Consider the following 12105-nt stretch of genomic DNA (forward strand, 5'->3'; position numbering starts at 1 on the left):
CATGGCCTTGGCAAGTTAAGGTCACTGTGGTCAGGAAGTTCTGCCGTGCTGCTGGTCACTCCTTGTTTACCAGTCTCACCTGGGGGCTAGGTTCATGGCAGGCCAGGTCAGCAATCCATGGCAAGGCCAAGCAGGGTCTCGATGCACCTTTCCCTCCCTGCTAACAGCCAAGGACTCCTCAGAGCTTTGAGACAGCCACTGGGTGCAGAGGAAACTGCCTCCAGTACACTGGGCCCCTTTGGGGGAAGGCATCCAGAGCCCCAGACCTGGGCTGTGCAGACAAGGATGACCTCTGAGGAGGAAGGCCCAGATCTCCAGATCCCTCAAGGCCCCAAGGACAGTCACCAGGGAACCAACCCAGTGACCAGGAAACCACAGGCAGGGGACAGGAGAAAGGTGGAGTCTACAAAAACATAAGGAAAAAGGAAATTTTATTTTTTTCAAGAAAATGTACTAATAGGTTGAGGGAAGGAGCACACTGGCCACGTCCCCTGTTCTAAGCAGGGGTCTGAGATGAGGCCAGACCTGACCAGGGCTTGGGAGAACTAATGGGACTCCCTGTGGCACTGGCGAGAGGACCAGGCAGGCCCAGGGGTGGGACTTTGTTCTGTTAGCACCAGGAAGCACCCGCAGCCACTGCTGAACTTGGAGACTAGAGAGTGGGTGGCCCTGCTCTGCCTCCACCTGAGCAGTCTGGGGAGGGGCTGGTGGCAGAAGGCTCCCTGCACATGGTCATCCGAGTGTGATTCTCAGACTCAAAGGCCAACCTCGGTCCTTCCAGCCCCCTGTAAACATAATGAGCTCGTGACCACCAAGCCCCTCAGGACAAGATGAGGGTCCGAGAAGTGTGGCTGGGCTTCAAGCGGCCCAGGAGCTGCCGGGCTTTCTCTTGCATGAAGAGCTGGTCCCTGGTCCCCCCGCAGGCCACTGTCTTCCAGGCGTTGGTCATCTGGGAGGAGGCAAGAAAGTTACCATCCAGGCAGGGGCAGCATGCATGCTCCCAGTGAACGCTGTGAGCATGGCCAGGAGAAACAGGGGACGTGTCTATGACCCTCCTCCCTTTTGAAGTCACAAGTCTTCTTGTGCTCCCTCCACCATCCCAGTGGCCCTGGAGAAGTTGCTCCTGTTTCTGAGCTTCCTCAGATGTAGAGCAAGGAGGCTGGACCAGACAACATGGCCGTGCCCATGTGGCACCAGCCTCCGCACAAGGAAAAGTGACAGCCAAGTAGGCTGGTGGGAAGGAACAGCAAGAAATTCATACAGACAGTGAGGTGCGAGCAGCCAGGGCAGCCCCTGCCCTTGAGGACAGACATGTGCTAAGCAACTAAACACAGAGACAATGATTAATTACAAGCGAGATGACGCCGTAAAAGAGGGGCTCGTGTGGAGAGGGGGCTCTCCAACACACGGCTCTCTCCCCGAGGGAGTGGCGTCCAGACTGAGATCTGAAGTGTCAGCTTAATCAAGCAAACAGAGCCTGAGAGGGGCATTCAGGCAGAGGTGATAGCCTGTGCCAAGTCCGCATGGGTAACATCACATTGGTGGCCAGCACTCACAGGAGCAGGTGTTGGAAAGTGGCTTCGGGGCTTCGGGGCTGCCACCGGCTTCTCGGGCTTGGCCTGCAGGAAGCCCTCGTTGAGGAGGCTGGTGTCCTCTTTGATGCCTGGCACCATGAGGCTGGAGGAGCTTGACAAGACATTTGTTGGCTGAAAGGAAAACCGAGCCAGACTCACCCTTCTGCCACAAGGGAGGGGGGAAGGGAGGAAACCAGTCACAGCTCAGCAGCTCCACCTCCGGGCTATTGGATCTTGGGCAGGACATTAACTTCTCTAAGCCTCAGTGTCCTCTTCCAGATGAGGACTTCTCTGTCAAGTGCCTGTTTCAGAGCCTGGCACTTAATAGATGCCAATAATGCCGGTCCTTCTTCCATGGAGCTGGCTTCTCCGCCACAGTCTCAGGCAGGGGTGGGGGTACTCTAGTTTTTCCTGGGACCAGAAATCTCCACGAGCAGTCACAGATGCCGGCATCAACCAGTACCCACGAGCTGCACCAAGTACCCCTGGCCAGCCCACCCCCCTGCTCTGCTCCGCCTTTACCCTCCTAACAGTCTGCTGGGCTAGGTGTTCTGGTAGGCAAGAACCTGAAACTTGGGACAACTGAGAGATCCCAGAGAACAAGGGCCAGTGTCAGGACTCCACCAGCACCCCCCCCAACCCCATGTTCTAAACTACTTAACCACACAGCTTTACTGTTTGGCAAGTATTTCATGTGCCCAAGGCGATGCCTGTTGCAGGTCTGGCTGCATGGTACTAAGTTCCCAGCCCTGTGGGGCTCCCTGCCCAGTGATGCTTCTCTGCAAGGGCTATGTCTGAAGCAGTCCTAAGTCGCCAGATCTGCAGGATCTGATCAGACAACCCTTTGTCTCATCCCCCGCGCACCCCCCACTCCTCTCGCTGCCTTCCACTGGGCAACGCACCCCACTGTCGGCTGCCAGGGATCGAGTGTGGTGTGCTTTCTGAGGGCAGGCTCTGCGTAGGCAGCAGCCCCCTTCCTGAGCTCAGCCTGGAACTAGACAGTACCCTTCCCAGGCCTGATGTGTCCCAACCACCTGGCTGTGCCTCATCAAGGCACATCAGCGACCTTCTCAACACCCCCATGAGTAGAATATGAGAGAAGGTGCCAGGGACCCAGATTCATGGTTTTCAAACATGTTCTAGCAATGCAACTCTAGCAATGCAGTAAACGCTTCTATGAAAGATACATGCAGAGCTGCCTTGATTGAAACGGGGGGTGGGTGCCCAGCCCCACTTTCTCCATCAGCCCTTTACAGCTAAGCCTGACACCCAGAGCCCAGTCCAAGAACCACCAGACCACTCCCCCACCAGGGTCCCCTCACAGCTAAAGGGTTCTAAAGGCAGAGGGCCTCCAGGGAGACTCCATCCTCCCTGGGCCAGACGAGCCTTCTGCAGTTCTGGGCAAGGCGAGCAGGTGACAGGGTGGCTTCTCTCTCAGACCCCTTACCAAGGACAGCACCTTGGGCAGTGTGGACATCACCAGCTTCACATCCTCATCCACAATGTCAAGAGCCAGGGACTTGCGGACCTTCTTGATAGGGCTCCGCCGCAGCTAGGGATGGGGAGGAGGGAGATAAGGCAGACATTTGGGAATCCCGAGTTTTTGGGGTTGCCTGCCCCAACCACCCTGGTCACAGAGCCATACCCTGATGCAGCAGAGCCTTCGAGCCAGGTCCCTGACTGGCAAGGATTGGGATGGGGGTGGGGGGAACACAGGTAGACCAGGAGACCCTGGCCCCATCACAGATTTAGCACCCAGGACAGACCATCCTGCCAGATCCAACCACAGGGAGGCCAAGACACAAACACCTCCACCCAGAGACCCACGCCTCACCCCCAGATGGACCATGCACAGCTCCCAGGCCTCTACCACGCTAAACTCACCCCTAAACAGGCCTGGGAGAGAATCATCCAAGTTACACCTCAAATACCCACCTGCAGACGAGGAACACAGACACATAAACCTGAGGGACATAGGCCTCTTATAGAATACCCAGCCCTGCACCAATACCAGGGAGGAGCTCTGGGACTAACTCACCCCCCCCAACACAGCAGTATGTCCTAAATTGGTACTGCCATGGCTCAGAACCAACATCTGACATGGAGAAGCCAGGGAGGGCCCTGGGTCAAGTTCTCTGAACCTACACACCCAGGGGCCCTCGCCCCATGGGCCCCTCCCAGACTGAATGCCCACCTTCCCCACACACCCATCTGGCACATTCCCACCTTCCCACCTCTCCTCAGAAGAAAGCATCTGCAAGAAAGGGGGACACGGAATCCATCTGCTTTCAGGAAACCACACACATGGTGCAGCAGGGGTGTGGCTTCTGGGCTGGCTTGGGACAACCCCTGCCCTGCACTCTGCACCCGGGTGTCCCTGACCAGTGTCCCCACCAGCTCTCCCCCTCACCTGAACCAACTGTCCCCCACCCGGCTCACATGGCCCAGAAGCGTGGCTGAAGTCGTCTGAGGACTTCCCTTGGAATCCTCTGTGTCCCTTTCTACTTACTCCCTGAATGCTGTGTGCATTGAGAGAGTCACCGGTGTGTTTGTCTAGTATCTGCCTCCGCACCCTCGCCTCCAGGAGGGAGTGACCACGTCTGGGTCTGTATCGCCATCCTATCCACTGCACCCAGCCCAGAGCCTACTTGAGAAGGGTCCCAACACAATGCTGCTAAAGGAAGGGCCTAGCTCAGAGAGATAAGGGGAGGGTCCTGAGCACCAGGGCCTCACTTTGGTGGGTTTTGTTGATAACCACTCTGAGGAACAAAGGGCATGGGTTGCAGCTCCACCTTCCCCAGTGATCAACTTTTACCAACTATTCCCAGACTCACCCCATCCCCACGGCTCCACCAGGAAGGGGATCTCCAGCCCCACCGGCCACTCACCCCAGCCTTCCTCTTCTGCTTCTCAGGCCTCGCCTCGTCCTCAATGATGAGCTCGATGCCGGCCTCTGAGCGCAGCACCTCTTTCAAGTCCTCCTCCAAGTGTGGGGTCTGGGGCTGGGAGTGGGGTGGGGCAGCCCATGTGAGGCTCCACAGCCAGGCTCTGGGACCCAGCCACACCCTGGCTGTCCTAGGCAATGCAGGAAGGAGGCCCAGGGCCAGGATGCTGACGCTGACCTCGCACCCATTCATGACCATTAACTATCCTGTCTTGCAGGATAAACAAGCAGACACTGACCTCAACTCACTGAGGCCCATCATGAGCCAGGAGTATACCCACATCACCATAGCGACCCTCACGCAACCCCGTGCAACAGTGTCATCTTCCGCAGGGTAGACATGGGAGGCTCAGAGACAGCAAGCGCCTGACCCAAGGTTATAGAGCTATGGAGTTAGAACCTGGACACCTTCTCAACCCCTAACTCCTAAGCCCTAACTCCTCACCCTCTTTGTTCCACACTAATGGGGACTCTTGGTTCCATTTCCCATTCTTGGGCCTGTGGGGTTCCAGGTGACCTCTCTGGCTTCAGGCGGCAGTGACAAGGGAAGGGGGCAGCAGGTGCAAGGGAAGGCAACCCTGCGAAGTCACTCTAAAAGCCCCCACATGCTTTAATTTTAGTTGGCAAGGTCAGATGCGCCCTCTCAAACCTGTCTGGAATGCATGCCAGTATCTCAGTGTCTGGGAACCATATCCCCACTTGCACTAGATAGAGGTGCTAACTAGTGTCTCACCGGGCTCATGGACTCTGTCAGCTCATCCGCTCCAGCCCAGGGCCGGAGAGACCACAGCAAGAGAACCCCCACACAGTGGCGGCGATGGGGGGCGGGGGCAGGCAGGCCACAGACCGTTTACAGGCCAAATGCTTCTTGACAGCCTTTCTCTCACCTTCAACTCATTTCTAAAACACCTGCCTCTGTTTCAGAAAGCCCACGGTGCCAGCTTTCTGTTTTCACTGGGGAGAGCACGACCATCCCACTGGGAGGAGTGGGGAGAAGGGCGGTCTGCCCATTGCCAGGAAGGTGCCTCCTCACTGGCCCCTCAGGCTCACCCACAAGCTGGCTTTCCCGTGTTTCAGAAAGCACTGGCAGCGGACCAAAGCCGTCAGTGTGAGAAGCCATTGGCCACAGCACCCGAGCCAGTCCTTCTCATTTGCGGCATCTGCCCATCTTCTCCCCGGCATGGAAGATGCACTGGGAGTGCTGAGTTCTTCAGGCGCCAGTGTTTCATGCAACCTGCACCCCACCACCCTGAGCTTCACCAGGATGCCACCGCGTCTCCAGCGCCAGCCAGTGCCCACCCAGCATGTTGCAGGTATTCAGGAAAGGTCTGATGAATTGGTAAGTAACTCAGCCTCGGAGCACCCATTTGTAAAATCAGGATATTTGCAACTTCTCAGGCCTGCTGGGAGAGTCTGTGAGGTCTCAGAGGGAAAGGGCTCTGTGAGCCATACATAGCTATGTGGATCTGAGAGACCCCACCATGCACACCTGCCTGGCTGCACCACATACCAGGGGCTTTAGTGGTCCGTACTTCTCCAGGGCATTCTTGAACGGGGTTGGCGTATGGGGAGTGTTGTCCATGGAGTACTTCTGATCTGGGGTTACAAACCTGTCAGGCAGAGAAGGAGGCTGAGCGATGGAGTAGGGGACAGACACCTGTCGCTCTGCCACAGGCTGCCCATGACTCCCACGGTCCTTCCACCTGACCTTTGGCCTCGGCAGCAAGAAGGAAGCCCCAGGCATATGGTCTCTTCCCATGACACATCCCTACCCACATTTATACCCGAGGGTCTTCATCAGGGCCTTAGAGGACTGGCCAGCCTCCAAAGCAGGAAAGAACAGGACATAGTCTAAGAGGGCCTTGGAGCCCCAGCCAGGTGGAAGAACGTTTGAGAATGTTGCTCAGACTTTTCATAAACAGGGCAGGCCCAGAGCCACACTGCAGGCCCAGCAAGTGAAGGGCAGGGGAGCAAGGCAAGAATCCAGGAAGACCAAGTCCCTTCCCCAAGCTCTCTCCAGAGAGCACGTGCCACATGGAGAGCACGTGGCAGCGGCATTATAAAGGGAAGACACGTGATGCAAGATGGTGAAGTCAACACACGTGCTTAGAGTACCCTCTTCCTGAGTCCCCTCAAAATGATCACAGTGGGAACACATATGTGGAGAGAAAGCTTTAGCAGACAGAAACATGGGAAGGGTCTGGTCCACAAACAGATATTAAAAAGCTATCAGCCCTGGCCCCAGCAGTGAGCGATTTCTGCCTGTGATGGAGAAGCCTGGTGGGGAAGGCCCAGAAGAGACCCCCGCCCCCGACACACACACACCCCGCCAGCTGGCTATGGGCAAACCATCTCTCCAACTGCACAAGGCCCGCATGACCTCCGTCAGCCAGAGATACCACCACAGCTGACTTCCAGGCCTTACTGAGGCTGTCGGAAGATGAGAAACACCCAGATAGTCAGGAACTCGGGAGCAGAGGCCAAGGTGGACACAGCTGCTGGGGCCCCCACTCCGGCCACCTCCCCCAGCCTGCCAGCCATTCCACGGGACATAAAAGGCTGGAACAAGGGCAGACCATTCTTTATTTCCTTCCTCGGGATTGAGATTAGACAGGGATCCACTCAATCTCTCCCCAAATTCTTGTTATATCCCACCCAGGACACACAGAGGCCCCGCCCTCCAGTAAAGATGAAGAATGACAAGATAAGTACTGGTCAAATGTAAACATCTCGTGGTTCAAACTGTAGCTCCAAGAGATGAATTGAAGTCTCGGGATCAAACATCTCTGTGGGACATGGAGCTTTTGCAATAAACACAAGAAAACCCTAGAACCGAATTCACAGTTTCTACAAGAACTGAGAATACATGCGTGCAAGACCCACCAAGGGAGGCCAACTTGAAAAAGAAAGACAAAAGATTGCTTGAGATGAAAAATTGCAACTCTGTAAGCTGGAGGCCTCAGCAGGGGAGAAAGTGCAGGAGCAAACTGGTGAATCAGAAGACAGTCCCGCGGCATCCTTGCGGAGTTCAAGTTCAAATGGCTTAAGACAATGACCAGGAAGGTGAAGATAGACAGAGACACAGCAACCGACAAGACTGTGTAGGAAGGACCTAAAGGTAGAAGGTAAAGGGGCAAATCCCCAGAGAAACAATTTTAAAAAAAGAAAAAAAAGTGCATTTTCTTAGCTTAAAGTTTGAGTCTTGAGTTTGAAAATCAGGGTGGTGGGAGTTAATAAAAGAGACAGCACACCTACATCTAGCTTGGCAAATTTCAGGAATTAACCAAAAAATAATAATAATAATACCACCATGAAAACCAAAACCAAACCAAAGCCCTACTAGGATCCAAAGAGAAAGAAAAGATTTGCTACAAAGGAGTAACGGTGGGTTAGGTATCAGATTTCTCCACAACATAAACACCTAAGAAACAAAGCAGAGCCCAGGGTTTGGGGTCACAGCTATTCTCCCTCAAGGCTTCTAGATCCAGCTCCTGTTGTTGAAAAATAGCAGACAGACAGCCCAGGCGTCAGATGGCACAGGCCCTACACCCTCCTCGTTCGCAGCCTTCTCTCTGGGAACAACTCAAAAAAGCACTCCATCTAACCCAGAAAATAGCCAAACTTTAAAACCAGGGAAGGTCTTTGCTTTATGAACCAGTAAAATCTTAGGGGCGTTATCAGCTCCATGCGGCCCATCCCCACTGATGCACAGCCCTGGCAACCCCTGACTTCTCGCCAACAATGCTCTACACCTGATTCACTCCAAACTTAGTGGCCTTCTTTTTGTTCTTTACAACACAAGAAAAGCATCCTTCTGTCCTTTGCGTTTGCAATTCGACCTGCCTGGAATTGCTTTTTCCCAGAATTCTGCAGGGCTCTCCCTCCCTGAAGGGCCATCCCTGGAAACTGACCTGGAACTGATACACAAGCTAAAATCAACAGACAAGTATATAAAGACAGTTGCTATCATATACTTCGTACATTCGACAGCAAAGTTGAGATGGAGGGTATTTTACAAGATCCAGCTGAACATCTGGAGACAGAAACCACAATGCCTAAGATGAAACACACGCTGGATGGGATTACCGGGGACCAGATGCTGCAGAGGAAAAGATTAGTCACTTGAACACAGAGCAGTAGAAACCGTCCAAAACTAAACAGAGAGAAAGAAAAGTGAAAACAATAGTAATAACATCAGTAAGCTGTGGGACAGCTCCACATGGCCTAATATGTGTGTAATTGTGGAGTCCCTAAAGAGGGCTGGGTGGGGGGGAAGGTCCAGAAAGAATATCTGAAGATACAAGGGCTAAAGTGTTTCCATCACGGCACATCATAATCAGCTTGGTCAAAACCAGTAATAAAACAGTACAGGCCAGATGACAGGAGAACAACATCCTTAATGCTTAAAGGAAAAATCTGTCAACCCTGAGTTCTATACCCAGCAAAACTACCTTTCAAACACTAAGGGAACTTTTCAGATACAAACTTTCCAGATTCACCAGCAGGCCCAAACTACAATGTTAAAGGATGACCTTCAGCGAGAAGGAACATATTACCAGGTGGAAATACAGCTTGATAGAGGAATGAGGAGCAGAGGAAACACTTCTTCACATGGAAAAAACCCAGAAAGGTTGGGAAAGCAGCCGCCGATTAGTAACAAGGATGAGAAGGAAAAGGAGAAAGCACCATCAATGCCTTCTGTGGCACCAGCATATCTGCTTAAAGGCTTAGATTTGAAAAATTCTGGCTTGAACAGAGAATCGTTCCTCATGCAACATATCTGTTAAACTCTAGGTCAACTGTTGAGAGACTGATCTCTGACCAGGTGATTCATAAAGCTTTCCTGAAATTAGGTATCATTACAAGGGCTAACATTTCTGAGCTGATTCCTGAATTACACAGCTTACTCAGGAAATAACATGGCAATGCTTCTCCTGCAGCAAACGTAATATGCAGGAGCACAGTTAAGCCACTGTCTCTACCTGGAATTCAGAGTCACGATGATGTATGAAGTGCACTTCTGTGAAAGCCTTTCCCAAGCACACAGGTAAGCAACCTATACAGGTGAGACACGGAGCTTCATAAGCTGTCAGCGTGGGCTTCTTCTGACTGAGCACCACAGAGACAGGGAGAACCAGGGCATTTCTGTCCTTCATGTTAAGGCTGCTCAAACACAGTGGATTTGCACTTGAAACTTACACAAGAGGGGACATATTTTCATAGCTATTTGGACTCTAGTCCTAAGATTAGAAAACCATCAAATTAAAAACTGAAAATGAGGAACAAAGATGAAGCACCAGACAATCCTGACAAAAACAAAGAGGCATGGTGGTCAGAAGGAGGCTGCCTTCTGGAAACAGTCTCAGGTGTTTTTCCAAAGGGGATCCTGACCCTGGCTTGGGGAGGGGCAAGGCCCAAGCTCCTGGGCCAGCAGGGAGGGGTTGGCATAGCACTCACGCTGCGTGTTTCTGGTGCAGGGGCGTCTTATCCCGGTGCAGGGGTGTGGTGACCACCACCTTCTGGCTGCACACCGGGGTGGACGTCAGTGAGGGGCTCTCCAGCTCCAGTGTGTCCTGTTTGTTCCAGAAGTTCAGAAACTGCCAGGGAAGAAGACGGAAACAAGACAAAATGACAACCTGCAGGGGTGGGGTGAGACCCTGGACCCCCCCGCCCCCGTCCCCCACCATGGCTGTTCTCTGACAGAGGTCTCCCTCCCGACCTGGGAGCACTTCCCCACCAGGCACCAGAAAATGAAGACCAGGATAGATCGACAGGACCCACCACTTAGGTTCACGTAGACCCCTGGGATTGTCACTGCCCCTAGCCCTGGCTTTTTCGAGGCTGGGGAGGGCCATCCCCCATGCCCACACTCACAGCACTGCCGACCGTGCTGTCAGGGCAAAGGAAGCTGGCAGTCTTGAGAGCAACTCCTTTTCAGAAGTAACACTAGCTCTCACCCGACCTGTGGACAGGGGACAGTGACAATGGTGCTGGTAACGTGAACACGCAGAGCAGCTCCTCACACCAGGGCTAAGCATTCACACCAAGAATTCCATGTAGTTTTGACAGATCTTCTGTGACGTAGATGGCATTATGACATCCCATTTTACAGGTAAGAAAGCTGAGACTAAAGAGGTAAAGGTTCTTGTGCTGAGTTCTAGAGATGGGACACAAATCCAGATCTGAGCCAAATCTGTGGCACTACCCTCCCCCTCTCTGCCCTGAAGGTGCCCCCGGTAGCTCAGGGCCACGAGCAGCCCTCAGGCCCACAGCCCGGAGCAGTGTCCCCATCACCCTGGGCTATTTGTTGGGTGGCTCAGAGCTCACCATCCTCCTTCTCTCGTCAGCTGCCCTTGCTTGAGGCCTGCTATGTGGTGTCCTCCCAAATTCCTACGAGATGCCCTCACGGCTCTGTAAGTCTTCTGCATACCAGGTGTCAGATTCATTTGCAGCTTTTTCTATTAACTGGTCTTCCCACTGAGCATAAGCTTCCTGAGGGCAGAGCCAGGCCTGGTTTTGCTCCCCTCTGTGCCCCTAGCACCTAGCACAGGGCCTCATACATGGCAGATGCTCGGCGAGGACTTGCGGGATGACATGTGCTTGTGTGCCAGGCCCTGAACCAGGCACTGGGAGTCTGTGCACCCAACCCAGTGAGCAGTCAAGGTGGGGTCCACACACCTGAGAGGGCGAGAAGGGCAGGGTCTTGACGGGTGTGCTCTTGGGGGTGAGGCTGTTACAGGAGTCCAGGAAGGACAGGCTGGCACTGTTCTCCGTGACAGGGGACAGGGCGACACGCCTCTTCTTCTGTCGCTTGAGCACCGAAGGCGGCGTGCCGATGCCCAAGCCCCCCACTTCAGTGCTGGGGGAAATGGGGATCAGCTCGCCCCGACTGCTCCGGCTCAGGTCTGAGATGGTGTGGCCGTCCAGGCGGTACTCGGTCACACTGGGCACCGGGGCAGCAGGCTGGCGGGGCGGCGGCGCCGGCTGCTGCTGTGATGGGGACGGCTGCACCGGGCTGTTGCTGATGCTGCCCTCCGCGGACGGCTCCTCGGGCAGGTCAAATTTACTCAGGTCACACCAAGCATCAGGGTCCTGCCCAGAGAGGGGGGTTAGGAATCCCTGCAATCACTCTGCATTCCCAGCCGGCACAGGAAGACTCATCATTAAAGGACAATACACAAGCGCCAGGGAGGGACCCAGAGCCCCGGAGTCATCACCGTGAAGGTTTTCTCGCGTTTCCTTGAGGATTCATCTACATCTGTGTATCTCTATCTGCAAACATACCTGAAGTCCTACTGCGCACATGGATGCTCGCTGTTACTTTTAAAAAGCGATACATAAGATCGACAAAAAGCACAAAGAAAGAAAACTCAGACACCCATCGAGGAGCCTAGGAAATAAAACTGAATCACTGAAGCCCCAGGCATCTCCCCTCATTCACATCCTCTGCCTGAAGTCAGTATTTACCGCCCTCATGCATTTCTCTCATTTTACCACTTACACACGTCCCTCAACGATAGCTAGGATTCTGTGTTTTTACCCTTACAAAAAAATCATTTCTATATCCTGCTTTTTTTCCATTTAAAA

General features: G+C 53.7%; 1 protein-coding gene across 1 annotated transcript in view; it reads right to left on the bottom strand.

Moving 5' to 3' along the window:
* Positions 1-414: 414 nt before the first annotated feature.
* The window catches only part of MYBL2 (MYB proto-oncogene like 2), a 28532-nt gene continuing 16841 nt past the window's right edge, over positions 415-12105 (bottom strand). The window contains exons 9-15 of the mRNA XM_034641588.1: positions 11197-11610; positions 9976-10115; positions 6029-6128; positions 4463-4576; positions 3022-3126; positions 1557-1706; positions 415-949 (exon numbers count right to left, since the gene is read on the bottom strand). Coding sequence (XP_034497479.1) covers positions 821-949; positions 1557-1706; positions 3022-3126; positions 4463-4576; positions 6029-6128; positions 9976-10115; positions 11197-11610 — 1152 coding nt within the window. The 3' untranslated portion in view covers positions 415-820. The remainder of the gene's footprint in view (positions 950-1556; positions 1707-3021; positions 3127-4462; positions 4577-6028; positions 6129-9975; positions 10116-11196; positions 11611-12105) is intronic.

The sequence above is a fragment of the Ailuropoda melanoleuca genome, chromosome 13 (assembly GCF_002007445.2).
Source record: "Ailuropoda melanoleuca isolate Jingjing chromosome 13, ASM200744v2, whole genome shotgun sequence".
Classification (NCBI taxonomy): Eukaryota; Metazoa; Chordata; class Mammalia; order Carnivora; family Ursidae; genus Ailuropoda; species Ailuropoda melanoleuca.